This window comes from Saimiri boliviensis, chromosome 3, assembly GCF_048565385.1.
Source record: "Saimiri boliviensis isolate mSaiBol1 chromosome 3, mSaiBol1.pri, whole genome shotgun sequence".
Classification (NCBI taxonomy): Eukaryota; Metazoa; Chordata; class Mammalia; order Primates; family Cebidae; genus Saimiri; species Saimiri boliviensis.
The window spans coordinates 24,832,530-24,858,204 of record NC_133451.1 but is presented as its reverse complement, the minus strand read 5'-3'; the positions used below and the strand labels follow the sequence as shown (position 1 = coordinate 24,858,204).

At 43.7% G+C, this 25,675-nt stretch overlaps 1 protein-coding gene across 4 annotated transcripts in view; it reads left to right on the top strand.

The window, feature by feature from the left end:
* The window catches only part of SEL1L3 (SEL1L family member 3), a 122,847-nt gene that overhangs the window by 20,861 nt on the left and 76,311 nt on the right, over positions 1–25,675 (top strand). For all 4 annotated transcript variants that reach the window (XM_074395966.1, XM_074395964.1, XM_003927490.4 and 1 more), the window contains exons 3-8: positions 10,808–10,934; positions 12,560–12,681; positions 13,016–13,131; positions 15,934–15,992; positions 23,267–23,399; positions 25,418–25,550. In XM_074395966.1, coding sequence (XP_074252067.1) covers positions 10,808–10,934; positions 12,560–12,681; positions 13,016–13,131; positions 15,934–15,992; positions 23,267–23,399; positions 25,418–25,550 — 690 coding nt within the window. The remainder of the gene's footprint in view (positions 1–10,807; positions 10,935–12,559; positions 12,682–13,015; positions 13,132–15,933; positions 15,993–23,266; positions 23,400–25,417; positions 25,551–25,675) is intronic.

Genomic DNA, 25,675 nt, shown 5'->3' with positions numbered 1-25,675 from the left:
CCATGCTAGCCTCTGTCTGGAATACCTTCCACAGGGCTACCTAATTTGTTAACGGGAAGACAGCATGGGGCGCACACAGCCACGGTTTGCTCTACCTCCGGCTTTGTCAGAGATTAATGATTCCATTTCATATTTGACAAATCATGTATTTCTCATTGAAGAATGACTGAATTGCAAGGTGGAAGTTTCCAAATGAAATCATTTAACGAACTGGCTCAGTTCTTAGGGCGCCTGAACATGCCCTTAAAATGTGAAACGTCTTTTCCTTCTTTTGTTGTTTCTTCTCATATTCACAAGGCTTAGGAACGGCACAGTGGGATTTTTTTCCCCACCTGCTTCAGAGCATTACTTTAGGAGTAAGAATTAAACCATAACGCAGAGAAAATCCTTTCCCAATGGTTAAAGTCACTGAAAATGGTGAGGAGCTTCATGCGCCCTGAAAATAAGCTCTGATCACAAGGCTGTGATTTGTTTACCGAAAAAGGGGCGCACACATTCTTCCTTCTCCAAAAGCCAGATCACAAGAGCACCTGGAGCAGCCCGTGGAAAACATCCATGACCTCTGTTCCGGATCTGGGCTGGAAGGATGGAAGAGGGCCAGGCCTCTGATTTGTTCTTAGCAGGGGCTTCTTGATGAACAAGAGTCAAGTCAGAACAAGATGGCAATAGCGGGGCTCCGAGCTGAGCCGCGGGGGGCCTGTCACGTCTGGCCCCAGTCTCAGCCAGCACTGACGTGGGGTTTCAGGGAAGGTTTTCTGTGTCAAGCGCCTGGTGTCCAACGATGGCCCTGCCTCTGAACTGAAGGACTCCCTGACTTGCTTTCATTTTCCTTTTCATGTATAGTCAAAGTCCCTGTCCCCAGGCATTCTGGAAGTGCGCTTGGAGGGCCTCCACCTCCGGCTTAGCCGAGGCTTCCCAGGTGGGGGCCGCGTGTGCCCGCACACAGCTCTCAGCAGCTTATCTCCTTTGCCAGGCCAGACCTGGCCAGGCCATGAGTCCAGTTTTTGGTGGAGATGCAGCAGACATTTAACTAGCCCTGCAGGGGAAACCTACCCAGATGAGAAGTGGGCAGCCACTGAGAACACGTGTGTGCCACGGCTCGGCCACGTGCCCCTGGTGCATCTGTTGCTCCTGCATCCTGGGTGTGGGGGGCACATGTAGCCACAGGCAGACAACACCTGTGGATCTACCTAGTGTGGTTTATTTCCTTGAGGGAGGGGACTGGGCGTTTCTATTGTCCCTCCCAAATCACATGCATGCCTGACTCATGCTGGAGTCACTGAACGAAAAAGAATCAGCCACGTAGGCCGGTGACTCGGGCCCCAGACCTGGGGGCCCACCTGGACTTCTCTTCCTGTCATACTTTATTTTGAGAGTCACCTAGGGCTGACTGTTTGTGTCACATATTCAGTCCCTTCTGGCATGTCTCACCACATGGAGTGCCGGCATCCGGCATCCTGGTCTAAGCCACCATCCTCCTGTCTGGACTCCTGGCACTGCCTGCAAGGGGCCCCCCAGTTTTGCCCATCGTACCTTCCTGACCCCTCACCAGCAGCCAGGGCAAGCTGATCACATCACCCCCCGACTAAAGCCCCCCTTTCCCCATTGCCCACTGATCCCAGTTAAGATCAACCCATGCCCCTTGCTCTGTGGAAATCGGTCCCTGCTCCCTTTCAGCCTCATGTCCCACCACGCACGCCCTTCTGGACTGTTTCCAGCCACATGGGCCCGCTTGCTTCTCCTGGGGCATACCGAGTTCATTCTCGCTTTGGGCCATGTGTGTGACTGCCCCCTCCGCCTCAGACGCTCTTCTCCCAGATCACCCCATGGGGTCTTCCCCCAACCCTCTGCTCCAATGCTGTCTCCTCAGGACGGCTCCCCCAACCGCCGTATCTAAGACAGCAGGCCCACCCCTACCGCCCCTGCCTGTCATCGTCCACCTTCATCTTCCATTTCCTGGCCTGATCGCCACTGGACAGTTTCAGTAAATACCTTTAGTTGCCTATGTGCCTATTGCCTGGCTCACACTGGAACACAAGCTCCACGAGGCCAGGGGCCTTGTTTGCCCTGTTCTAATGCTGAGCACAGGCCCCTGCACTCGGTGACTATTCGTTGATTGAATGAATGCTCTTAGCCAAGGAGGAGGGAGAGTTTGTGAACGTCACACACTGATACCCTTGCAAGGCTGTGTTGCCACGTTAGGGAGTGTGTGGGGGTGGGGGTGGCGGTGCACCTTTCCTAGGGCCACCGCACACGCTTCCCAGACTAACGCACTGGGGCTGTGCTGGTTAAGGCTGCAGGCTCCTGTTCAGGGATTGTCCTTTGCAGCCACAGGTAAGCTCAGCTTCCCCTTTGTGGTTTAAGTCTTTGATTCTTCATCCCGATGTCTTTGCTAAAGCAGCTTCTTTTCCCTAGAATAGCTCCTGTTCCGCCCTGACTACCCTGGCCCACGAAGCAACACCTCCCCCCACTACCACTTTCCATGTCTGCTTGGCAAATCATGCCCCCATTTCTTTTCTTTTCCTTTCTTTCTTTCTTTCTCTTTCTTTCTTTCTCTTTCTTTCTCTTTCTTTCTTCTTTCTCTTTCCTCCTTTCTTTTTCTTTCTTTCTTCTCTTTCTCTTTCTCTTTTCTCTTTCTCTCTCTCTCTCTTTCTTTCAGTGGCATGATCTTAGCTCACTGCAATCTCAGCCTCCTGGGTTCAAGCGATTCTCCTGCCTCAGACTCCTGAGCAGCTGGAACTACAGGCGCCTGCCACCACACTCGGATAATTTTTTGTATTTTCAGTGGAGACGGGGTTTCACCGTGTTAGCCGGGATGGTCTTGATTTCCTGACCTTATGATCTGCCCACCTTGGCTTCCGTAAGTGCTGGCATTAGAGACGTGAGCCACCGTGCCCAGCCAATCATGCTTCTATTTCAACAGCCAGCTCAAATTTCCAGCACTTCTCTAGCCCCCACCCTGAAGTTTTGTTGAATTTTTCTTTTGTTTGTTTGTTTTGTTTTTTTAAACCTCCACAACCAGAAATTAACTTCCTAACTGCTGTCCATCCAGAATGCTACGACAATCCATTCCTAGGACAGGTATCATGATCCATGCAATTAAACAAAGATTAACTGAGCACCTACTATGTATCAGTTTCTTTACTGAGTGTGGAGGCTCAAAGATGAGGACAAAGCCACTCTCTTTAACATGGCTACCAATGGTTTTAGTCACTTACTGCTACTGAGTGTTTGCTATGTGCCAGGCACTGTAAAAGTGCTTTACATGGCTTACATGGTTATCTAATTTTTTTTTTTTTTTTTTTTTGAGACAGGGTGTTGCTCTGTCACCCAGTCTGGAGTGCAGTGGCACAGTCTCAGCTCACTGCAACCTCTGCCTCCCTGGTTCACGTAATTCTCTTGCCTCAGCCTCCTGAGTAGCTGGGGCTACAGGCGTGTGTCACCAAGCCTGTCTAGTTTTTGTATTTTCAGTAGAGACCGTGTTTTACTATGCTGTCCAGGCTGGTCTCGAACTCCTGGCTTCAAGTGATCCACCTGCATTGGCCTCCTAAAGTGCTGGGATTACAAAGTGCTGGGTGAACCACAGCACCCGACCCGTGGTTATTTAATTTAATTTACTCAATATTCCACTGTGATATTTACCGAGGAGAAAACTGACTCAGAGAGACAGAGTAGCTTGTCCAAGTCTGCACAGCTATTAATGAAGATGCTGGAGTTTGAACCTGGGTAGTTTGGTTTCTAAACCCCACACTTAAGCATTAGGCTATACTACCAGGTGATGTCATGAAACTGTTCATTTATTTTAAGTCATTCGTTCATTTATAAAAAGTTCTTCAGCAGTCTATGTGTGTTAAGCAGTTTGTGTGGCTTCTTCACTGAGGAGGTGACATTTTGACAGAGGTTTGAAGGATGAGTAGAGTTTTCACAGATCAAAAAGGAGGGGCCCAGTGCAGTGGCTCACACCTCTAATCCCAGCACTTTGGGAGGCCGACGGAGGCAGATCACTTGAGGCTAGGAGTTAAGAGACCAGCCTAGCCAACATGGTGGAATCCCGTCTCTACTGAAAATACAAAATGCTAGCCAGGCGTGGTTGCATGCACCTGTAGTCCCAGCTACCCAGGAGACTGACATGGGAGAATTGCTCGAATTCAGGAGGCAGAGGCTGCAGTGAGCCAAGATGGCACCACTGCACTTCAGCCTGGGTGACAGAACAAGACTCCATCTCAAAAAAAAAAAAGAAGAAACAAACAAACAAAAAAGGAATGGAGGGAAGGACATTCAGCATTCAGGCAGAGGGGAAGGCATAAGCAGTGTTAACAGGGGAGAAAATTCCTGATGGGGAAATGTTGACAAGCCTTTGGTCCTTGATGGGAAGATGAGGCTTCATCTCACATGCTAGCTTGTGCTGATTGGGGGCGGATGCCTAGAACATGGTGTTGAGTAGGATTCTGAGGATGAGTCTGCACTCAGTGAGAAAGAATTCCATGTCCATCAGTTATCGTCTGCCATGGAGTGAAAATGTGGTCTAACAGCACACTTGCTGTGGTTTATTTTCCAAGATATAATCTCAGGTGTGAGATGGGCAATTCAAGAAACACGATGAGATAGCCCAGACACGGTGGCTCATGCCTGTAATCCCAGCACTTTAGGAGGCCGAGGCCAGTGGATCATGAGGTCAAGAGGTCGAAACCATCATGGCCACCATGGTGAAACCTTGTCTCTACTGAAAATACAAAAATTAGCCGGGCATGGTGGTACGCGCCTGTAGTCTCAGCTACTTGGGAGGCTGAGGCAGGAGAATCGTTTGAAACTGGAAGGGGGAGACGGCAGTGAGTGGAGATTGAACATTTTATCTGATCTTCCCTCGTAAATAAGAAACTCTGGGGCAACGTGGCAGTTTCCTTCTCCGTTCTGCTTTCCTTTCACTAAAAATGCATTCTCATCTTCAGATCCAATGGACTGGAAATATGATTTTTTATAACGAAATTTCATTGCAACAAAATGATTGAAAGTTAAGTCAAGTGTTGACTTGTCTTTGTGGAAAAAAAAAATGGTTTATGCAGCAGGACTATTCAAGTCAATGACAGGATAGTACTTTTAGTAGTTATATGTTCGTCATTCAAAAAAAAAAAAGACCTAGTTCCTTTTTTTCCAGTTAATCATGGTAGTCTGAATTTTTCAGTAATAACGCTAATTAATGCCTAGCATCAGCATTCTCCCTTACGATTTTCAAAACACTTTTTTTTAATGTACATTGTCTCATTTAATCCTCATAAAAGTTCCCTGGGAAAGACAGTGTTATTCTCAACTTTTCTTTAACAAAGAGGAAAACCGAGGCTCAGGGAGTTTGTTTAACTGGAGTCCAGACTTCCTGATTCTTTTGACTTTGCTGTGCCGCCTCTCTGAAATATGCTAATACAGTCCTAACCCAGGTTCTAAATTAGAAAGGATACTTTTTTTAAAGTTGAATTTTTATTCGATGTGAATCATCCTGTTTTCTTCACCCACTGGACTTGGCGGCTTTGAAGCGGATTGGGCAGCCTCGGAGGCCGAGGGTGGGGAGGCCTTGGGATGTAGCTGGCTCCTTCTATCTGCCTGCCCGGAAGTGCTCAGAGCTTTTGCTGTCTTCCTTCATAGAGGAAAAAGTAATACATGTACCCAGTAACAATAAAGAAAAAATTCGAATAGTGTGAAAAGGTTTAGGGGAACTAGTAAGTTTCCACACCCCTTCCCCTCAAATCTTCTGGTCTTTTTCCCAGAAGTAAATTCATTAGCAACAGTTTCTTGTGTCTCCTTCTAGAAATGTTCTCTGCACATGTAAGCATTAAGTTGTATCCCGTTCTCTTCCTGCACAAACGAGAGGATTCTAGAAACGGCCCTGCACTCATTAACGAAACAGTAGATTTTTCTGTACCGGGTCGTGCCGCCGACCTTGATCTTCAGCTCCTTAGCGTTGCGTTGCCTGACAGACCATAATTTATTTAACCTATCTTTTGTTGACGGTCATGCTGTTGCTTTTAACCTCAAGGCTTCGCTGAACGTCCTTGTACATGTATCTTTGTGCACACTCATAAGCATGTTTGAAGGATCTACTCCTAGTAAGGAGTAGAACTGGTTTTATTCTTAAGACTCCTGTCATCGAATGTTCCACAGACTTCCTTAGTAACCTGCTTCACTGCCTAGTATCCTTTCTGGAGGAAGTTCTGACCTAAATCATATCTGCTAGAAAATCGAGTTTTTATTCTCAGGCTTCGGCTTTAAAGAAAATTAAACACCTGATTGGTCACTGGTTTTTTAATGTCCTGTGTTTGGAAAGCATTATTGAGCTGCCTGCGTTCTGGCTTTGTTTCTCCAGGTTGAGAAATCTTTGCTTCCTTACCCACCGATTCTGCTTACAGACTTGTAGTCATTGTGATTCCTTGCATCAAGACCATCTTCAGCTTCTCCGAGGGTGGGCTGAGGATCTCAGTGGCTTCATTGCTGTGTGTTTGAAGCACATCTGGAGTGGGGTTTTGTTATGTGGAAGTGTTACCTTCTCCAGAGCAAGGCATCCGTATCAGGGTTCTGATCACTCAGCTGAAACCCCACCCAACCCAGGGATGAGATATAAAATATTTAACAACCAAGGAGAGGTGGGGACCGCCGTGAACCTTAGTGGGCACCAGCCTCAGTGCTGAAGCTGGCCCTGGAAGCTACTGCTGGGCCAGGCTCTAACCTGAAAGAGGGGCCGGGGTGGGTGGTGGGGCCTTGGAGGTTTGAGGTAGCATGAACTATCAAACCAAAAAGAGAAATATTTCAGTGTTTTAGCAACCAGTATATCTGCGCAGGGGCAGCAGGCCTGCCGAATATCAGCTAAGGTTCTCTCTGGGAGGACTGAGAAGAAAAGCCCATTGGTTTGCAATGGGGAGGCCAGGTTTGAGTCATAGTGAGGCTTTTTTTTTTTTTTTTTTTTTCCTGGGACGGAGTCCTTATCTGTCATCAGGCTGAAATGCAGTGGTGCCCTCTCTGCTCACTGCAACTTCCGCCTCCTGGGTTCAATCAATTGTCCTGCCTTAGCCTCCAGAGTAGCTGGGACTACAGGCGTGTGCTACCACGCCCAGCTAACTTTTGTATCTTTAGTAGAGATAGGGTTTCACTATGTTGGCCAGGATGGTCTCAATATCTTGACCTTGTGATCCACCTGCCTCCGCCTCTCAAAGTGCTGGGATTACAGGCGTGAGCCGCCACACCTGGCCATGGGGCTTCTTATTAGCTATGAAATCTTCAATAAGACACTCACACTTTTCTCACCTCCAAATGAAGGAGTTTGCCCCATGTAATATCTGTTGCCTCTTCTTGCTCTAAAATTTGAGGAAATACTACAAGCAAAACAGCAAGGGGTTTCTAACATCAACTCTTTTCCTGGCATTCTAGGTTTATGTCTTAATGATGTCTTTTTTTTTTTTTTTTTTTTTTTTTTTTTTTTTTAACCTAAGCTCTTTATGCAAGATAAATTAAAGAAATGAATTTGGGGAAGGAATTTGAAAGAAGAAAGTAATTATTTGGCTTCTGCAGTGTGGTGCACATTATAGAATTGTGGAAAGTGCTTAGGAGGAAGGGAGACAGGTTCAAATCCTGACTCGGCCACACCTATATTCATTCATTCATTCATTCATCAAATATTGATGGAGTCTTTATCAAGTACTGGGCACTGTTCTAGGTTCTGAGGATGGAGTAGTGAATAAGTAAGGCCCCTGCTTTCCTGAGTACATTCTAGAAGCAAGCAGTAAACCTCTCTGGACCTAAGTTTCTACCTGTAAATTATTTAATGGTGAATAGCACTGGTACTGTCACTCCACTGCCCATGACAGGACATCACTAGTCAATCACAGCAATGCACGCAGCTATAATCAGTTGTTAGACAATAGACCTATATGTTATCCTGGAATACATAACATATCCTATATGTTATTCAGATGAATTTTAAAGTCTTCTCCTGCTCCAAAATTCATTTTTTTCATTACTTCTAATTATAATGGAAGGACAGTGTTATACTGAGGGCACACTGCACTGCGACTGCAAATTATACGAGTAGTGAAGCTGCAGATTTACAAGAAAACCACCGTTACTGGGCCACGTGGTGGCTCAGGCCTGTCATCCCAGCAATTTGAGAAGCCGAGGTGGGTGGATCACCCAAAGTCGGGAGTTCAAGACCAGCTTGACCAACATGAAGAAACTCCATCTCTACTGAAAATACAAAAAAAAAAAAAAAAAAAAAAAAGCCAGATGTGGTGAAATATGCCTGTAATCCCAGCTACTTGGGAGGCTGAGGCAGGAGAATTGCTTGAACCCAGGAGATGGAGTTGCAGTAAGCCGAGATTGCACAACTCCATCCTAAGCAACAAGAGGGAAACTCTTTCTCAAAACAAACAAACAAAAACAAAAACTACCATTACTTTGGTTTTGTTGGGTACAAACAATATGCGTTCTTGTAAAATTTTTTTAAATCTCTGGGACTGAACTTTTTCCTTCATAATCTTTTGCGGCCAATTCTCCCATGTGATCGCCTTTATTTTGGTCTTTGGATAGAGGAGAGCTCATTGTGGTTCACTTTTAACTCTTTCCACTTTAGAAACCTCCTTTATGAAACTTCTTTTTATTGGAGTCAGGTTGGGCAGAACTGAATCCCATTTGTTTTGACAAATGTTTCCACTGCATACTAGATCACTCAACAGCCATCACCAGCAGAAGGCTTCTTAGGGGTCTAACGTGGCCATCTGGTCTCTTCTGCTCCACTCAACATAGTGGAAGCCAAACCAAAGTTGAGCTGATGTCAGCCTTCTTGGTGAATTTGGTACCTTTGCAATAGTTCCATTTCTCACCCCTCTCACCACCCCCATAACAGACCAGCAAGCCCAGTGGGCCCAAATTGAGCTCAAATGGAAAAAAAAAAAAAAAAAAAAAAAAAATTTAAGTGCTTCAATTGAAATTTATCACTCCACTCTTTTGGATTTCCAAATGCATCTCTACCTGTAAAAAGGCACATAGATTTGCAGATATTGGAGATATATTGGCTTATTTAATTCTATTAAATATATCCATAAAGGCCTGAGATTCTAAAAACTGCTCTTATGATTTCCAGATTTTGATAACCAAAGGTACCTCTCTATATAATAAAACTTCTTATTTCCCTTGGAAAGTGAGAGCTGAGATGTCCAGCATCATAGGCTGAAGCCCCCATAATTTGTGCCAATATTGATATTTGGTGAATTGCACATAAATCAACTCTTCTGTCTCCAAGAAGCCCAGGAAAATAGACTGTTTCCACCATTTAATCCAATGAGCATTTTAAGCAGAAGAAAAGTTTGTTTGTTTGTTTGTTTCTGAGATGGAGTCTTGCTCTGTCACCGAGGTTGGAGTGCAGTGGTGCAATCTCGGCTCACTGCAACCTTCGACTCTCGGGTTCAAGCAGTTCTCCTGCTTCAGCCTCTGGAGTAGCTGGGATTACCGTCATGCACCAACATGCCAGGCTAATTTTTTTTTTTTTGTATTGTTATTAGAGAAGGGGTTTCTCTACTAAAGAGAAGGCCAGGCTGGTCTCCAACTCCTGACCTTGTGATCTGCCCCTCTCTGCCTCCCAAAGTGCTGGGAGTACAGGCATGAGCCTCCGTGCCCGGCCAAGAAAGGTATTCTTATTCCTAGGTTGAGTTAAGTGGATTATCTTTTCTTTAGTCGGGGAGAATATGGAAAACCAAAAATTCACACTGAGGCTTGTTGAAAGTGGTAGTTATTAAGCAGAACTGAAATAACTCAGTTCTCCCTTTAAGATTTGTTATGAACATCCCTGTGATTTTTAGAGCTACAGAGAAGAATTCTTTCATGTTCGTGAAATAAAATGGAAGACTTTTCAATTTTAAGATACATGATTAGTAATTTTTATGTAGGGTAGTATGTTGAGTTTACTGTGGAAAATTTGCACAGAAGAAAAAAATCTGCAATTTTAAGAGTATGGATTCTACAACCAAAGAACCTGAGTTTGAATCCCAGCTCCACCTCGTATTTAACTCTCTCTGATGCTCGGTTTTTAATCTGTTAAATGGGAATAATAAAAGAACCGATTTCATAGTGTGTTGTGAAATGAAGTGAGATTATCCCTGAATTGTGCTTACGATATTGCTGGGTGTACACTAAATGTTAGTTACTATTTTGGGAAACGGTACCTGGAGTCTGGCGCCTTAGACCACTCGGCCATCCTGACACGATAGTTACTATTTTGGCCATCATCCCTCTGTTTTCTCATCTGTAGATTGAGGATAATAATGAAAATTAAATGAACAAAGGTGTGTATCATGTTTATAGCAATGTCTGAACCATAGTGAGAATTACAGAAGTGTTAACTTACTGATACGACACAAATTCAGATGCTTTTCTTAGCATTCGGAGGGCAATATGGGTGAACTGATTATGAACACAGAAGCCTGAGTTCAGAACCTGAAATGTGGTCCTATCACTTACTAACTTTGTGAATTTAGCCTAGGGCTTTTCATCTGTAGAATGGAACTAAGAATAGAATCCACTTCATAGAGTTGCTATGAAAAGTAATTAACATGGTCTCTGTAAGGTGCTTATCGTGGTGTTTGGCATATATTCAACAGATGTTTGCTAATATTTTTAGGGCATCTCACTTAAATGTTTGATCAGAGCTCGGCATAGGCTTTCAGGATGAATGTGATTTGGGAAGAAATGCTTTTCTGGATATAATTGAAAGGGAGCTGGGAAGAAATGCTTTTCTGGATATAATTGAAAGGGAGCTGTTTTCTGTTTGCAGACGCAGTTGCCCTGCTAGGCTTTCCTTACGCCTCCAGTGGAGAAAACACAGGCATTGTCAAGAAGTTCCTGAGGTTTCGAAATCGAGAGCTGGAAGCCACTCGACGCCAGCGGATGGATTACCCAGTGTAAGGATGGGCAGCAGAAGGGACCTGGTCGGGTGGTGCTTGTTTTATTTGAGGACCAGGGCAGGCTAATGGAAGAACTCCTTAGGAGGATACACCTTAGTAAGGTGCTTTGCAAGAATGTTGAGATCTCTGTGGCTTAAACAGAATTGGTAGACCTGAAAACCTCAAATGTCTTGAATTATTCTTGCATTTAACAATCTTCAGTTTGCCTTAGCCTCTTTACATGACACGAGTAGGCAGCAAGGTGCTGAAGCCGGAGGCCCTGCAAGGTCTCAGGTGCAGCCAGCCAGAGCCAGCACAGATTGCAGCCTTGGCTTTAGCTCTCTGTCGTGGAAGATTGGATGAGCTGTTTGAAATCTCACGACTTCTGATCTCCTCCATTGATTTCAGCAAGACCCAGATATATGTATTATTTTTCCTTCTGCTGAATTGAAGATGCTGAAAATGGTTCCTGGTTCACCTCAGACCAGATGGATTTAGCAGAGTGATTTAATTCTTCCCGTGCTGCTGGCTGTAGAAAGATCTTGAGTCACTTTACGGAGCGTATGCTCTTGCTAAGCTTTCTTGTAATATCTTATCTTCATGAGCTTGCTCAGCTGGGTGGGTCAGGAGGGAGCTATGTGGCACCATCTGTTTGCATATTATACCACTGATTTTGAGTCCAGATTATAAAGACCAGACAGAACTTTTTTGTGTGTGTCTGCAAAGAACATGTGGCCACTGCCATTTTAACCCAAACTGTGAATTGGTTACTGGAGTAAATGAAGAGAAATCAATGCATTCATTTTGACCTTGATCCATGTTTCACATACAATATGAAATTATTCCCACTTCCCCATCATTGAACTACTGGTCAGTAGCACAATGTGTGGCATCAAGGGGTGTGTTCAGCGAGTCTTTTCTGAATGATTGATGGTTCACGTTTCTTGGCTAAATGTGTCCTAGTTAAGTTGGCTACCGTTATTTTATCCTCACTCCACAAGTTACAGATGTACAATATTTTTTTTCGACTAAAATAGCCCCAGTCCAGGAATGGGATGATTAGATTAATTATTCTGTATTGGTCAGCCAGGATCGTGATACTGAAGAACCTAATCTGAGCATGAAAATAGCATATATGTGTCCCTATTATCACATAGTGATACCATTTGTAGATGATTACATTTTTCTACCTTACGGCTTTAATCTGTGAAAGAAACAAAATTGCTCAAAAGGCCCTAATTATGTTTTTTCTTTTAATCATAGAAGTTAAAATAGCTTCTTATCAAATCACCTCTTTTAAAATCCACATTTTTTTTTATCTGTGTCTGACTTTGTAAGCCTTAATCAAGAATTCAGATAGCAGGCATATGAGAGTCTCAAAGAGGCACAGAAACAGTTTTTGGTGCAAGGTAGAAAGTCTGCTAGTTTTGTACAATGAAGCTTAACTCCTGTCTTTTGCAGTTACTGTAACTACCTCCTTTGTTTCAAAAATCAAGCTTTGCAAGCTGATCTCCCATGATGAACACGAAGGCAAATTCATCCCTTCATTGGAAAGAAAGCAATTTACTTGGTCATTGTTAACCGTAATTACCTGTTCTTGGATGATATCAACCTGCAGAATTTTTTCCCCCTCACTCCTGTAGGTTTACTGTTTCATTGTGGCTTTATTTACTCCATTATTGCAAGGCCAACCTCTGTGGGATTCTGTACTTCGTTGACTCTAATGAGATGTACGGCACGCCTTCTGTATTTCTTACGGAAGAGGGTGAGTATGAAACAGAACCTTTAAAATGATCTTGTGATTTTTTTAATGCTCTGCCTAGTGACAGATACGTCTGCCTAGAATAAGGAAGAGACTGTCAACGTGGCCCAGCAAGAGCAACGCCCTCCAAACATGGGCTTCAAATTTAAGCCAGTTTCTGGAAGCTTAAATCCAGTGTCTTATTTACAAAGAAATGTATTTATAAACGTGGGTTTTGGTTTTCCTTGGTGTTTCTCGAGTCTTGTAGCTTCTTAGGCCAATTGTTGAAAAGGCCCTGCTACTTCATTCACCCTTAGATATTTTTTGTCATTTTCATGTGCTCGAATTTTCCTTTTAGGCTATTTGCATATTCAGATGCATCTTGTCAAAGGAGAAGACCTTGCTGTAAAAACTAAGTTCATCATACCTTTGAAGGAGTGGTTTCGACTGGATATCTCTTTTAACGGAGGCCAGGTATCTGCATGCACGCTCCATCACACGCCACATGAGCATTTTTGCTTAAAGTTAAGCATTGCCATAAAGCCGGGGAGCAACAAAATCTGCAAAAGCAAATTTGTGGTAAATGATAGACTCGTTACAACTACACACTTGCTAAATCAAACTTTTATAGATGGAAGTTTAAATCATAAGAATCTCATCCCATTTAATTAACTTTTAAAGCACTGCTTTTGACTGTCGGGTGAATGAGTAGAGCACGCAGGCAGCTCTGTTGCTGCAGCGATCTGAGCAATTCAGTCCTTTTCCCCTGAGGAGATAGGCTTTGTGGAGATAAATGTTAAAACAGCATTGGCCATGTTTATATAGTGTTATCAGATCTACTACTTTTTTTTTTTTTAAGAGGAAATGGATTGGTTAGTTCAGCCAAGAAATGGTTTGACTGCTTTTGGCAAATGAAGCAATTGCTTATGTTTGGCACTAAACGGATCATAATAACCAACAAACATAAGTGATAATTCAGGTGGGATGGAGGGTCTTTATCTACTTTGTAGTATGAAACATTGTACATAACTGTTTCAAACTCTCATAACATGGGTTTTATGGATTACGGCAAATCTGTTGTTCTAATTGGAGACAGTTCTATTTCTTGATATACACAGTGCCGGTTTGCTGCTTTTTTCTGGTTGCTTTGTTTTCTCATCAGCTTTTCTTATTGATCTGTGATTTTCCTGTAACAAAACTGGAAGAGGCGTTTTGTTTGTCTTGTGCATGAGATGATGCGGTCCTCCCTTGGTGTTTAAATTGATCACATTTCCTTTTACTGTAAGAGAAAAGAAATCAGGTCAGTCCTTGCTGCTTTCCTGAGAAGTGTCTGTAAAATGTTAGCTGGGATTTTTGGTATGTGTATTTGTTTACTTAAAAATGTTCGGTGACATAGCAGTGGTCCACGTTTTAGCTTCCTATCTGTGTGAGAATTATGATGGCCATAATAGCTTGGTTGCTGCTTTTGCCTACAGAGAAGGTCAGCTCAGTGCTATTGTCCCTGAGACAAGTATCAAATCATCAGAGGGAATTCATAGATCTTATTTTGCACCTGCTGTATGCAAGGCACTATGCTTGCGTTGCTTGTACACTATTTATGGAAGTAACATTAAGCAGGTAAAGGGCTGTCATAAGGCAAGCTTAATTGCCAGATGACAGCTGGGTAGCGGTGGCTCACGCCTGTACTACCAGCACTTAGGGAGGCCAAGGCAGGCAGGTCACCTGAGGTCAGGAGACCAGCCTGGCCAACATGGTGAAACCCCATCTCTAGTAAAAATACAAAAATTAGCTGAGCGAGGTGTGTGTGTCCATAATCCCAGCTACTTGGGAGGCTGAGGTAGGAGACTCACTTGAACCTAGGAGGTGGAAGTTGCAGTGAGCTGAGATGTCACCACTGCACTCCAGCCTGGGCCACGGAGCAAGACTCTGTCTCAATAATAATAATAATAAATTAAAAATAATTAATTGCCAGATGATTTATATTGGTTCCTAGAAGGGAGACAGCATTTTATGCTGGGGTGCTTGAAGGAGTCACAAGAAGGCTTCTCTGGTTCGGCAAGATTTAGATGGAGAAGGGAGGAGGAGGCATTTCAACATATTATTGGGGGTTAGCAGACAAACCATTTGACTGGAGTAGAAATTTGGAGACTACAGAAAACTAGTAGAAGGGAAAATATATGTCTTTAGGGCTAGAAAGTGGAGAATCTTGGATATTAGGGAATTTAGACATCCATTTCCAAGGCCTCATAGAAGATTTTTGAACAGAAAATTAAAAGTAGTCTTTTGATGAAGGAGATGAATTTAGTGGCAGGGTACATAGTCGAGTAAAGCCGGAGAGAAGCATTAGAAAGACCAGGTAAGTGGGGAAAACAATTTTTCTTTGGATGTAGGTAGAGTTTAGCCTGTTTGTCCTTCTTCTTTCTGTTCTGTCTGGTCTAATATACATAGGTCCCAAACAACACATAAGGCTTCCCACCCAAAATCCACCTCTGTGGTGGGGCTACCATAGTCTGCTTTGACTGAATGGATAAGTGACTTAAATGGTTGGTTAAGGGAAAAAACTGACGTGAGTCATTTTCCTTTTTTAACCAATACATTGTATGGCTGAATTGAGTTGGTTTCTGATCTTTCACAGATCAAGTGTTGCAGCCACATCTTTGAGACGTGCCCTCCCACTTGCTCGGTGGTGGCACTAGCAAATGTAAATGGCCCCTTAAGTTTAGAGGCTTATGTTGGAGTCCAAAACATGAGAAGAGCCCATATGAGACAGCTAACAGCATTCATCACAAAAAAATTGTGTCCCTGTTCAAATGAGAATGATGATTCCCAGTGCTTAGGGAAAGGGAGGTGGGAACAGCAGTGTGTGAAGAACATACACCATCAATCTTGTTTTCCCCCTAAGGCTCTCACGGAATCAGAGTAAGATTTTAAACACTCCTTGTAGTGTCATACACATTTCCTTGTCTTTCTACACAACGAGCTTTTAAGGACAAATAACATCAAATGAGCCTTTGGCTTGGAGTTTGGAAGTATCTGAAACCTACTGGTGGAAACTGAGTTGTAGATATTTTTCACCACATCAAATCACATTTGGGGAAGTTAAATTTATGACATCTTTAAATATATGCATGCTTGTAAATTATTAATTTTATTTTGGCAGAAACTGATCAGGTAACAGACTCTCCAGCACATATGATGAGTAGTTTATACCAAGGGCTGTATAGGTAACGTGGGGTGATGAGGCATACTGATTCTTGTATATTTCTCCCATCATAGATAGTAGTAACCACTAGCATCGGACAGGATTTGAAAAGCCACCATAATCAGACCATTAGGTAAGTGTGGTTTTTCTTTTTATTCAAAATTTGCCTGCACGAGGGTTAAGAAATCTTCATAGTTTAGCCCTCAGCCTGAATGTTATTCCACATCTCCTCATTCAGCTTTTCCAGGCATGGATTGTTCTCTACCCTGTAGCTAGTCTTTGTACTTTTTTTTTTCCCTACCATTCACAAACTCTTTCTGTTTCCCCCACAACCTTTTTTTCTAAGTAAGAGAAGCTAGTCCTCTCTCCAGATCTCATTGTAAATTCTTCCTTTCATGGCACTTTATAATTGATTTTCTTTGAAAATTATCTTTTATGAAGGATTCTGAAAAATAAATCAAAGTTTTAATGTTGCTTATTGAGAATGGTTGGTAACTTTGGCCTCATATAAAACATAAAAGCTGACAGTCTTCATATTCATGTTTATAATCTGGATTTGAAATGTATGCAACCATTGATATTGGTGTCACTTTTCGTCTTTACATAACCATTCCCTACAAGAGTTACAGAAACTAAAAATTGAGTTTCTTGCCTGTGTTTCATAATTTTTTAATTTGCATCTACTTCCATGTATCATAGAGGGTTTCACAGAGGCAGAACCAGGGGGCAACCTTCATTAGGAATTCAGGATGCCTTGCCATAGCTAGATCATATATGCATATAGGTGATCCCTCACCCAAAGATGATTTGATTTGTAATTTTTTGACTTTACAGTGGGTTTATTGGGGTAGTAAATACATTTTGTACTAGTGATACTTTCAACTTACAATGGGTTTATTTGGATGTAACCCCATCATATGTCAAAGAACATCTGAAATTGAAGGCTTAAGATCAACCATAGGCCAGGGGTGTTGGCTCATGCCTGTAATCCCAGCACTTTGGGAGACCAAGGCGGGTGGATCCCTTGAGGCTATGAGTTTGAGACCAGGCTGGGCAACATGGTGAAACTCCAGCTCTACCAAAAATACAAAAATTTTCCTGACGTGGTGGTATATGCCTGTAACCCCAGCTACTCGAGTGGCTGAGGCATGAACCTGGGAGGCAGAGGTTGCAGTGAGCGGAGATGGCATACTGCACTCCAGCCTAGTGACAGAACAAGACTCCATCTTTAAAACAAAAACGTAAAGATCAGAAATAAAAATTACCAATTTTGCATGTGTAATTTTAGAAAATGTATCAGGACTTCCAGGCACTTTGTCTGGGATGAGGAGTGGCTTATTCCTCAAGTCTGTTAGTTCACTGCAGCAAGCAGAATGCTGCCTCTCCAAACAGGCGGCGGGGTAGGGGGGTGGGGTGGGGGGTGGCAGTACGCAGAGTCCCACACAGCCCAGATTTTCTTGGATGCTGATTACTAAAGAAAGAGAAGCAAAGAGGGACAGAGACAGAAACACAGGGCCATATATGCTACTTAAAAAAAAAAAAAAATTTCTAGCTGGGCATGGTGGTTCACACCTGTAATCCCAGCAATTCGGGAGGCCGAGATGAGTGAATCACTTGAGGCAAGAAGTTTGAGACCAGCCTGGCCAACACAGTGAAACCCCTATCTCTACTAAAAATACAGAAATAAGCCGAGCACGGTGATGCGTGCCTGTAATCCCATCTACTTAAGGCTGAGGCACAAGAATCCCTTGAACTTAAGAGGTAGAGGTTGCAGTGAGCCAATATCCTGCCACAGCACTCCGGCCTAGGTGACAGAGTGATACTCTGTCTAAAAAAAAAAAAAAAAAAAAAAAAAAAAAAAAAAAAAGATAAATGCAGAAATTGGGCTTTGCTCCAGAGCTTCTAAATCAGAATCTGCACTAAAAAATTTAAAAAAATTTTTTTAATTTCTATTTTCATTTAAGTCCAACTGTTTTCTTTTAAGCTCTGGGCACATAGAACAATTCATATTTTCATGGCTGGATTAAAGGATTAGAGTTTCATAGAAAGGCTGAAGAAGTGTTATTAGCCTGCCAAGAGAGGGTGCAGGTGGCATAATAGCTGTGGTGAAATAAAGTGGCTGAGGCCTAAGGACAGAACACACGTCTTCAAGTGCACCAAGGTAGATTTGGATCAGCCAGAAGGCGTTCAACGCATAGGAGTGTTGTTATATAACAGGTGGCTGGGTGATCTTCTCTGAAAAGTTCAAGGGCAAGCGAAGCTGGGAGCGGTCTTTGGGGAAACAGCTGATCTGAGGCTCCTTGGGAGATGAGATCTCCGTGTTCTGTGAAGTGGGCTCCAGAAATTAAAGGTTTTTGTTTCAGGACATGAAGTTTAAAGCAGCTTCCCCTCTGTCCCCTCACACCCATGCCCGGCTCCAGGACATTTTTGACAACTGATTGAATTTCATAGGCTCCTTTTCATTTTCTTTGTAAGGGTTTCCTTTCCTCTTCAACCCCAGAGATCTAAAGGCTGCTATGAGTGAATGGGAGACAGAGTGGTCACAGAATGATCCCAGGCTGGGGCTGGAGTAAGGCGAGCTACACGAAAACTTCAGGGATGCCTGAAAGCTCAGGGATTGCCTTCGTTTGTTGGGGTGGCTAGAACCAAGTGCCAAAGCTAAGTGACTTTAACCACAAAAGTTTATCATCTGAGTTTTAGAGGGCAGAGGTCCAGGGTCATAGGAGAGAGACTGTCTCAAAAAAAAAAAAGAAAAAACAAAAAAAAACCAAATTCACAAATAAATTTGAATTTACAAATTTTGGTGAGTGCTGGGAAGGAAACAGATAGGGTAGCTTGAGGAGAACAAGAGGGTCAAAATTTAGACCAGGCCCTGAAGAAGTGACATGTAAGCTGATGGTTACTCTGTGGGGCACGGGGGCAGCTAATCTGGAGCTCTAAGTTCTCCTACCAAGGAAACTTCAAGCTGGAACTATTTCCAAGCTCTGAGTGAGGCCTGTTTCACAACGTCAGTGATTCTTTCAGGTTATTGACGCTCTGCGGTAATAAACCAGGGCATTCTCCTAGGTCCAGATAAGAGGAAAGATGGTTTGGCAGCATATCCCGCGTTTTCGAAAGGGGCTGGCTTGGGCTTTGGAAGAGTCTAGCTCAGCTTTTATGTCAGTAAAATTGATGACCATCAAACAGGGCGCAGTACAAAGAATCTCTTGCAATCTTGGTTAGACACTGAGAATTTTGCAGGAAAAAAATGTGAAAACATCGATGTAGATGGAGACCAAGCTGGACGGATACCCTATTGCTTGACAGTAATGACAATTTAAAAATTATAGTTCAGTGCCCTAGGGACCAAGTAATTTGTTATTTGTTGAAAAATTCAGTTAATGCAAGGATCCATTAATAAAAGATAACTCCCTTAAAGATTTTTATTTCAATTAAAACATATATATGACAAGGCACAGTGGCACACACTTGTAATCCCAGCACTTTGGGTGACGCACTTGAGGTCAGGTGTTTGAGACCATACCGGCTAACAAGGTGAAACCTTGTTAAAATACAAAATACAAAAATTGTATTTGTAAAAATACAAAAATTAGCTGGATGTGATGGCACATGCCTGTAGTCACAGCTAGTTGGAGGCTGAGGCAGGAGAATCACTTGAACCCAGGAGGCGGAGGTTGCAGTGAGCTGAGATTGCACTATTGCACTCCAGCCTAGGTGACCAAGCAAGACTTCATCTCAAAATATATGTGTGTGTGTGTGTATGTGTGTGTGTGTGTGTGTGTATGTGTGTGTATATATGTGTGCGTATATATAAATGTGAGTGTATATATGTGTGTGTGTGTATATATATATATATAAATTCACATTTGCCAGTCTTTCTAGATAGTGCCTTCTTTTGAGTACAAATCTACAGATTGAAGTTCTCTGTGGTCTTTTTTCTCACCTGTAAGCAACACCCAATTTCTTTTTCTTCCAAATGAAAAGAAAACAAAGACATTTGTAGAAATAATCAGAGCCCAAAAGCCATCTAGATTTTTCACAATTTTTTTTCGCAACATTTTATTCTTTCTGTGAAAACTAGTTGATTATTTTGGGTAGACTCAAAATAATCAACTTTGTTTTTATTGAAAGAACAGCTCTTTCTTCCCCACTCATGTTTTACTGGATTACATATTTAAGTAAACGATAGGATTACAATAAACATACTATGGGCATTTATGTTTGGGCTCAAGAGATCCTTCCACCTCAGCCTTCCAAAGTACTGAGATTACAGGCATGAGCCACTGTGCCGGGCCAACATTAAAAGTGTTAAGAGTACACATATCTTATCCTTACTTAGCGTTCAACCGAAAATACGGGAGTCAAAGTCCAACAGAGGACTAGGTTAAGAATAATAATCGGCCGGGCGTGGTGGCTCACGCCTGTAATCCCAGCACTTTGGGAGGCGAGATGGGTGGATCACGAGGTCAAGAGATCGAGACCATCCTGGTCAACATGGTGAAACCCCGTCTCTACTAAAAATACAAAAATTAGCTGGGCGTGGTGGCGCGTGCCTGTAATCCCAGCTACTCAGGAGGCTGAGGCAGGAGAATTGCCTGAACCCAGGAGGCGGAGGTTGCGGTGAGCCGAGATCACACCATTGCACTCCAGCCTGGGTAACAAGAGCAAAACTCCGTCTCAAAAAAAAAATAAAATAATAATAATAATAATCAGTGTTGCTATCGGTTATGGTGTCTGCTACGCTCCTGACACTGTTTTAATTGCTTTGTTCACATATTAGTTTATTTAATCCTCACAACAATCATACAGGCAGGTACTATCACTAGTTCCTTTTTTTGTTTTTTGACGGAGTCTTGCTCTGTCGCCCAAGCTGGAGTCCAATTTTGCAATCTCAGCTCACTGCAACCTCCACCTCCCTGGTTCAAATGATTCTCCTGCCTCAGCCTCTCAAGTACCTGGGATTACAGGCACATGCCACTATGCCTGGCTAATTTGTGTATTTTTAGTAGAGATGGGGTTTCACCATGTTGGCCAAGCTGGTCTCGAACTCCTGACCTCAGGCTATTCGCCTGCCTCAGCCTCCCAAAGTGCTGGGATTACAGGCATGAGACGCTGCACCTGGCCACTATTTCCATTTTTTAAATAGGGAGACTCAGGCTCCAAATAGTAAGCTCCAGGCAGTGAGCATCCAGGATGCTGTAGGCATCAGTCAGGTGGTTTTGCAGAGGCATGAGGACAATCAGGTAAGCTGGGGAGTCGGTTCAGTTGCAGATCTGTTGAGAGCTTCCTACTAGAAGTGTTGCTTAGTATCCATCTAATACCTTGTGCTGTCTCATGAGGGTTGTTGGAATGTTCATGTCTTTTCAAGGTCTTGGAAAACAGAATCAATTCACACCTCTCAGAGATAATAACTTTATGGTCTCTCCTTAAAGAGGTAGGAGAGACCATCATCTTCACAGTCCTACGAGGCTGAGATTCTGAAAAGAAAACTCTCAGGAGCTGAAGCACTTCTTTTCCATTTTGGTTGTGTTTAGATGAGGCTAATCTCAAGGCGTTCGCGGTTGCTGCTGTCAGCTGATGCCATCAGGCTGTGCGCCTTGCTTCACCATCTCATGCTTCCTCCCTGGCCAGGTGCATCTGCTAGGGATTGGATTCTTTGCTAACACACAGTCCATCTCCCGTTCTGGAGTAACCCCGGGTTGCCTAGTTTCCCTGATCCAACCGTGGGTAGCTTGCTCTGTCCCCTTCCACGTCATCGGGCTGGCCGTTCACTCCTTCTGCTCCCCGGGCTCCTGGCAGCCTGCCTGACAATGGTTTTCTTTCCTTCCCCTTCCATCTGCCCCCGCCCTCCGCCCCATGCTTCCTCACTCCATCTCGTTGCCTGACTTCTCACTTGATGCCTTTCTTGACCCCCCACTCCCCTCACTGTTCACATATGCTCTGATAACACTTTGTCTTCCCATTCTTATTTTAAAGTCTTATTTCTATTTTATTTATTAATTATTATTATTATTTTGAGATGGAGTCTTGCTCTTGTTGCCCAGGCTGGAGTGCAGTGGCACGATCTCAGCTCTCTGCAACCTCTGCCTCCCAGGTTCCAGTGATTCTCTTGCATTAGCACCCCGACTAGCTGGGATTACAGGCATGCACCACCACACTTGGCTAATTTTTATATTTTTAGTAGCGATGGGATTTCACCATGTTGGCCAGGCTGGTCTTGAACTCCTGATCTCAGGTGATCCATCCACCTTGGCCTCTCAAAGGACTGGGACTATAGGTGTGAGCCACCGCGCCCAGCCTTATTTTAAATTCTTAATAGGTAATAGATGCACATGGTTTTAAAAAAATCAAAACTTTGTAAAAAGACAGTTAAATGTCTTGCTCCCAACCCTACCCTCATGCACTCCACCCCAACCCCCCACCCCATGGGGAGATAATTCTACTGGTTTCTTGTATAGACTTCCACCCAGAGTTTCTTTACGCAAATATGAAAAAATATCTGTTCTCCTCTTTCTTAGATAAAAGGTCTGCTCTGTGTCCTGTACTTTTATTTTTTCTTCACTTATCACTATATTTTGGAGATCTCTCCAGGTTCCTTTGTCCCTTTTTAAAGCTCTGTAGCGAAAAAGCTCAAGTCCAAGGCACACCGGATGGATGGGCCAGTCCCCGCTGACGGACACTGGGGTTTTCCCACCTTTGGCGATTATAAGCAACGCTGTGAGGAACACCTTCATGCATGTTCCAAATGCCAACCCACTTTGTCCTCCTTTTCCTTCCTGATGATGCTGCAAGCCCTTCAGGACAATGTGGTCTTCTGACATATCATCTGTGCTGACCTCTCACCTCCGGCCAAACCCTCTGACCTTGCAGGGACCCTCGTCCTGACTGAATTTTGCCTCAGACCTTATCTAATAGTCTGCACTTTTAGTTTTTCCCCACAGCCACCTTCTATTCATTCAACAAGGTTGTTTTTCTTTTAGAGCACAATCCTCCCCATGAAAACCAACAATTCCAGATAATTCCATTGATTCCAAACAATACCACCACCATCAATAGTCAGCACAGATGGAGTATCCACTGCGGGCCAAGCCCTCTGCTAGAGGCCTGACATCTTCACACTTGACTTCATCCCCTTAACCACCCAATAAGTGAAGAACTTATTTTACACAGGAGCAGACAGCGCTGGAGAGGAGGTTAAGTGACTGGACTAGAGTCTCATAGCTGGTAAACAACAGAATTGGGATCCTAGCCCAAGTCCACCTGGCCCCATACTGGTCTCGGCTCTAAAACTCAGAGTGGAGGGCTTGGGGCATTTGGGTTAAGTCAAGGAGGGTCAAGGAAAGAGACTCTTTTTAAATCATCTAGTTCCAGCACGAAGCTCCCTTCATCCTTCCTTCTGTTCTCTAGCTTCCGGGAGGATTTCCATTATAATGACACAGCTGGGTACTTCATTATCGGAGGGAGCAGGTATGTGGCTGGCATTGAAGGGTTTTTTGGACCCCTGAAGTACTATCGCCTTCGCAATCTGCACCCCACCCAGGTGAGTCCAGGGGACCTGGGAGATTGCAGCACTCCGGGGTGATGGGTGTGGGCCTCGGGGGTGTGCAAGCCAGTGTAAATAAAAGTTTCCCCAGGCCGGACCATACCTCACCTCGGCCATCACATATGGTTACTGTTGAGACTTTTCCCCCAGCAAAAGCAATAATAGATTTCTGTTAACATTTGGTTCATTTAGTACTCATCAAATGGAAACCATTTACTTCCTCTGTTTTAATAACTACTGGTTTAATTATAGAGTAGATTTTCATCAGGCTGTTGCCTATCCAGCGATTAAGCTAATGAAAGGAGAGAATCTTAGTTATTTGGTAACGCTTCTTTTCTATGCTATTATTTAAAGTATCAGAAGAGACGCTGCAGCAAATTAAAATCTCGGTTCCGTTGGCTGCTCTCTTCAGAAACACAGGCCTTCTGCTCATGCTGGGGTCGGTTGGCAGCAGTTGTATGAATGGGAAAGGGCATTGTGTTCAGGCTGAATCCTCTGCCTTCCACATCCAAAACCCACACCCGAAGGAAAGGCCAACACAGCGGGACTGTGCGGGCAGAGGGCTGTTTGCCCAGGAGGGAGCCTTCAGGGCACTTGTTTTCTGGGCTGGGTGAAGGAGATCAAGAACCCCACCTGATACCCGAAAGAGAAACATTCTTTCATTCCCTTCACCCTGTGGGGTTTATTCTGAGAAAAACAGGGGTCACTAGGCAAAATCATAATCAGGAAAAATGGGGAGCCCCACAGCCCATGGGTGATATCTTAGAGCCTCTCTTAGAGACCTTTGTGAAAAGGGGAAAAAATGAAATTCATTTAGTCATTTGTGCAACAAATGCTTATTGAGATCCTACTGTATGCCAGGCTCTGAATCAGGTGCCCAGGCAAGCAAGATGGGTAGCTTTAAAAGTGTTTTGCAGGCTGTCCACAATAAGAAATCTACTTAATATTGGCTGGGCATGGTGGCTCACGCCTGTAATTCCAGCACTTTGGGAGGCCAAGGCAGGCGGATCACTTCTCAGGAGTTTGAGACCAGCCTGGCCAACATGGTGAAACCCCGCCTCCACTAAAAATACAAAAACTAGCCGGACGGGTTCACTTGAACCCAGGAGGTGGTGGTTGCAGTGAGCCAAAATTGTGCCACTCCATTCCAGCCTGAGTGACAAGAGCAAGACTCTGTCTCAGAAAAAAGACAAAAAGCAAGAAATGTGCTTAATATCCTGAACAGTACATACATACGCATGCATATATTCACACACAAAATGGAAACAAAATTATTCTAAGAATACATACCCTTGCTATATTCAGGGCATGCGGATATTTTGTGTTCTACTTTATAAAAACAAAAAAACACCACCAAAACGCTGTAGGTTACCACCTGCCAAAATAACTGCGTGACTCTCTAATGGGTCGCAGCCTATATTTTGAAGCACACTGAGTTAAGTCCCTTGTTCCTGAGGAGCTCCCTTTCGGGATCTTAAACAGGGAATTTGTGAAAGAATGTGAAACATGCTTTAATTCAGATGTGTTTGGGAGTGCTGAGGCAGGAACAGGTACATCAGCCTGCAACTGAGATGGGGTGAGCTGCTGGGGGGCCTGTCTTGAAGAGATTGCATCTCTTGGAGATTGCAGAAGAGGAGAGGAGGGCTCTTTAATGCAGCAGGCACATTGCGGGTACCCTTGCATCTTTTCGTGGGAATTGAAGGGGGAGGTGAGTGTGATTTTCTAGCAACAGCGTGCAGCCAGAGAAAAGAAGGGGCAGAGTCCCAGTCTCTGGGAAATTCTGACATTTAAGAAGCTGAGCACAAAGAGAAGCTGGAGGGAAGCATCAGAGCTGGCATGTCCTTGAATTCATACCAGTGACTTTGCTTTGCAAATCCAGATTGGATGATATGTGTACAAAAAAGCCACCTGTAGATGTCAATGGAAGAACAAAGTCAACCCGAACGCGACTTCCTAGAAGTGGGTAGATATTTAATGACCACTGTTGTTCATTTGACTTTCTTCCCTTTTTGTAGATTGTTAATCCCCTCCTTGAGAAGCAACTTGCTGAACGAATCAAGTTATATTATGAAAGGTGTGCTGAGGTTCAAGAAATAGTCTCTGTGTATGCATCCGCAGCACAGCACGGGGGCGAGCGCCAAGAAGCATGTAAGTGTTGAGTTCAGGGGAGCTGTTTTAAGCTCTGTGCATTTGCATTAACACATTTGGCTTCTCCATAACAGGATCAGAATTGAACATATATGACTTGGCTCAGATACTAGTGGGGACAAGTG